Source organism: Propithecus coquereli, unplaced genomic scaffold (genome assembly GCF_000956105.1).
Source record: "Propithecus coquereli isolate 6110/MARCELLA unplaced genomic scaffold, Pcoq_1.0 Scaffold76, whole genome shotgun sequence".
NCBI lineage: Eukaryota > Metazoa > Chordata > Mammalia > Primates > Indriidae > Propithecus > Propithecus coquereli.
This window is the reverse complement of record NW_012153729.1, coordinates 800550-804714: the sequence shown is the minus strand read 5'-3', so window position 1 is coordinate 804714 and position 4165 is coordinate 800550. Positions and strand designations below refer to the sequence as shown.

The window sequence follows — 4165 nt, the reverse complement described above, 5'->3', positions numbered from 1 at the left end:
TGTCTCAAAAAAACCAAAAAAAAAAAAAAAAAACCCAAACACAAAGTTATCTGTGAATTTTCGACTGCATGGGCATCAGTGCCCCCAAGCCACACACTGTTCAGGGGTTACCTGCACTATGACAGGAAAGGAAGGTTCTCTTGTCCGTTTGCCCGTGCAGCGGCTCTCCACGATCCACACACACACACACACACACACACACACACACACACACAGAGGCTCTTGCTCGCCCAGGGGTGTGACCATCTTCACTTTCCTAGGCACAACTTGCGTCCCGGGATCACTGTACTCACAGTGCTCGTGGGTGCTGTGGAGAAGAGTTAGAGAACTTCAGGTTGGAGGGAGACGAAGGGGGCTGGCTTTCCTTTCTGGGCCAGAGGACTGGACTCCCTCCCGCTCGGGGGATGCCCAGGGAAATCCCCCTCGTGGCCAGGCTGTCCCTGAGGGTCCCATCCACCAGGATTGCTGCTCGAGCGGCCCTTGTGTAAGGCCCTCTGGGCTGGAATACGTCCTGTGAGGGGCTGTGAGAGAAGGGGTCTCTACACACAGCCAGACAAAGCAGGCAGAGCTCACACAGTCATCAAACAGCAGCGAAGTAGACAGAAAACCCGTGGTGCAGCGACACCGTGGACGAGCCTATGCGTACCTGTCCGGGCAGCATTTGCTACAGCCAAATGCTGGGACAGAAAGAACGCGGCGGCCTCAGGGGGGTGAGTGTGAGCTCTGGCCTCACTGCAGAGGGAAGGACGGCAGTGCAGTGAGGAAGCATTGCTGCAGACGCGGGGTGCCATCCAGACCATTTCGGAGACCGTGTGTGGGGCAGGCATACCCCACATGGGTTCCCCATACCCCCCAGGCCCGGAAGGGAGAGGTGGCTCCTTCCCCGCGGGAGTATTCTGTCCGGCGTCACGATGTGCCGTGGCTCGTTCTGCAGAAGGAAAGACGGTCGCTGAGCCGGGGGACCGAATCTATCCCAGCTGACCCATTTCTTTTATCTCTTCTTTTCTTCTCCCAACTGTTTCCTGTCCGGCTCTCACCCGCCCACGTGGACCCGCCTCCCGGTGCAGGGGAGAACCTGGGCTTCTGGGAAGCCTGCGAGGACCTGAAGTACGGAGACCAGTCCAAGGTCAAGGAGAAAGCCGAGGAGATTTACAAGTGAGGACTGGCCGGACGGTTGGGCAGGGCCCCCCCTGGGCTTCCCGCTGACCACCCTGCTGCGCGGGGGCCGGAGGCAGGACGGGAGCGGCCACCGCTGGCGTGGCAGCCACTGACCCGCCGTGCCTGAGCGCCTGCCCGCCGCTTTGGGAGGCCTGGGGTTCCTCTCGTTCGAGGCGATCCCCCTGCTCCTATGCGAACGTGGCCGGAGGCTGAAAAAGCGTAAACCCCAAATTACAGTCCACAATGCTCTGCCTTCGACTAACCTAAGGTCTCCCCAGAGAGGGGTATGTGTGTATGAGAGAGAAGAGGTGACATGGGGAACACTCGTCCCCACGCTGCCCAAGAGACACGAGGACCGTGAGGGGAAGGGAGGTCCCCCCATGTGTGGGACAGTGAGCCCAGCTTGGGGGACAAACGTGGGTGGCGCAAATGTATCCCTCTCTAGGCCTCGCCTCCAAATTACCTAGGAGCCAAAGGTTCCTTTTAAAGGGGTCAGTCCTGCCTTTAATGGCCAGGCGGAAGGACAGGGAGGCATGTGATGGGGCCACCGAAGTTGCTGAGAGCCACACCCCCACCACCCGGCCAACACTCCTGCCCCCGCCAGCCTAGTGGGTGCTGCTGTCCTGCTGTGCTCCCGTCCCTGCGGTTCCTCCTGTCAGCACAGGCCACGGTGGACAGTGGCCCTAGGCCCTGAGGGCCCAGCATTCTTAGTTCAGACTCGTGCATAGCTATGGTTCTTGAGGCCCAAGCACCACTGTGGGCTGAAACCAGCCCTTTGCAGCCACCAGGCTGAGCGCAGGGCCTTGGACAGCCGGCCGGGCAGATCCACCCCTCTGAGGACTTGGCCTTTGGGACCTCTGATGTCCTTCCTTCAAGTGGACTCAGGTTGGGCCACCCCAATTTCCAGAGAGGCACCAAGAAGGTAGAAGGGAAGAGCTTGAGGTCTCTTCTCACATTTACTCTCTTGCAAATCCTCCCATCTCCTCCCACAGGGAGGGGCTCCGCCACCCAGAGAAATGGGGGTGGGGAGGTCTGAAGGGCCAGGAAGGTCCCATGACGTCCTTCCCCAGAGCAGCAGGTGCCTGACTGCCTTGCGCATGACGACACATGTGTGACTCCTAATTCCAGAAATCCGCTGCGAGGGAGCTTGCGGCCTCCGCCACTATATGAGCTTCCTTCCTCCCCAGTTAGGTAAATCCTAGTTTGAATTCCAGAATTTTAACGTACATCTTAGAAGGGTGGGAAAATATCCATGTGAGTGTTTCCAACCCCACAACGGCTCAGAATCGGAAGTATTAGGAGAGGTCTGCGCGCCCAAAATCCCAGGTAGAGCTGCAGGACTCACAAAGTTTGGCCGAGTTTGGTTTCACTGGGGCCGCTGGCCTGGCTGCCCAGGGGACCAGCCTCCGGTTGCTGGGATTTTACGGGCTGCCTCCCAACTCAGCGTTTGAGATTGGGCCGAGGGAGCGCACGGGGCCCCAGAACACCTGTTGGGAGGTGCCTTCGCCTGGTTCCAGGTTGCCCCGGGACCACGGTGAGTCAGGGGGCAGAAGGTGTGAAGTTGGAGGTTGGATTCTTCACCCTCAGGGCCACGGCCAAACCCAACCCGGACTTACCGCCCCCCACCCCCTTTTCGCTCTCTCTCCTGGAGGTTGGGAACATCACAGTGGAATATTCACATTCCCAGCACTGCACGGCTGCTTTCTTGCTTCTGGGAAAAGTCGCTTAACAACCTCTTCAAGAGCTCAACCTCTTTAGTGTCTCCTAAAAAGGGGACCACCCTCAGCCTGGGTAACCTGGGGCACGTCCCTCCCTCCCAAGCGCCCGGGAGCGTTCCACTAATGGGCTTGGTTCAGCTCCTTTCGCTAACATTCCCCGCCCTCCCCAGGCTGTTCCTGGCCCCAGGGGCGAGGCGCTGGATCAACATAGACGGCAAAACCATGGACATCACGGTGAAGGGGCTGCGGCACCCCCACCGCTACGTGCTGGACGCCGCGCAGACCCACATCTACATGCTCATGAAGAAGGTAGGGGGTCTGTGTCTGGGATACGGGGGCCAGGGGGCCCTCCCCTCCGCACCTGGAAAGTTCCTTAGATGTGGGACGAAGGGAGACGACACGTGGATACCTCCTTGCCAGTGGTGGGTGCAGAATCGTCAGCCGTCTCTTCCACCTCCCACCCTTCCTGGACCCCTTCCCCCGCCGGCCGGGGAGGACCGCTGTAGAAGCCGCGAGCGTTCCTGGGGCCTCACGCGCCAGCGGCAGTACAGCTGGCAGTGATGAGTTAGCAGCCGTAGCGTGATTGCGACAGCCACCATTAATGGAGCGCTCAGGAGGTGCGGGTGCCAGAAGCCGACCCACGAGTAGGTGTCGTGTCTGCAGGATCCGGTGGCCGCCCAGGGTCTCGCCAGAGGTGGGGCTGGGATTCCCATTCCCGTCTGTCTGCGTCCCAAGCCCAGCACTTAGCTCTGTCATAGAGCGGCGGCGGTTCTCATGGCCTTGGCCAGATAGGGGTGTAGTGTCTAAAAGAGACAAATTAGGTGTGATCGTCATCAAACCCTGTGAGAATTCAGATAGCCTTCTGGATTAGGAATCACACGTGAACACAGTGGGAATTTTCAGGGAATTGTTAAAAAATAAATAAATGGAACCTGAGGGAAAATCAGTCACATTCCTAAGAAATTAGTATTTGAGGCTTGGAGTTAGCCTTAGAGGAGTTGTCTAGTTTGGTTCTTCTTTGGGGCCATCCCTGACGAGACTCTCTTTGGGGGCTTCGACTTCCCATTGCGGCAACTATGTCTCTAGCAGCAAAGTATCCCTGTAAAGTTGTTGTATGACATGGGGGTCGTGTGCGTGGTCAGTGTTTGTTAGCTTCCTGATTTATATTTCTTCCATTTAGCCTTTTATTGCATCATAAAAATATTTTTACTTTACTTTGAAAACATGTACTAATTTAGAATTTTCACAAGCCAGATTAGCCATTCTTTACCTTTTTTTTTTTTTTTTTT

The 4165-nt window shown here is 57.3% G+C and overlaps 1 protein-coding gene across 1 annotated transcript in view; it reads left to right on the top strand.

Annotated features, from left to right (window-relative positions):
• Positions 1-4165, top strand: part of RGS9 (regulator of G-protein signaling 9) — an 81255-nt gene that overhangs the window by 59086 nt on the left and 18004 nt on the right. The window contains exons 13-15 of the mRNA XM_012662219.1: positions 1068-1155; positions 3047-3185; positions 3297-3421. Coding sequence (XP_012517673.1) covers positions 1068-1155; positions 3047-3185; positions 3297-3421 — 352 coding nt within the window. The remainder of the gene's footprint in view (positions 1-1067; positions 1156-3046; positions 3186-3296; positions 3422-4165) is intronic.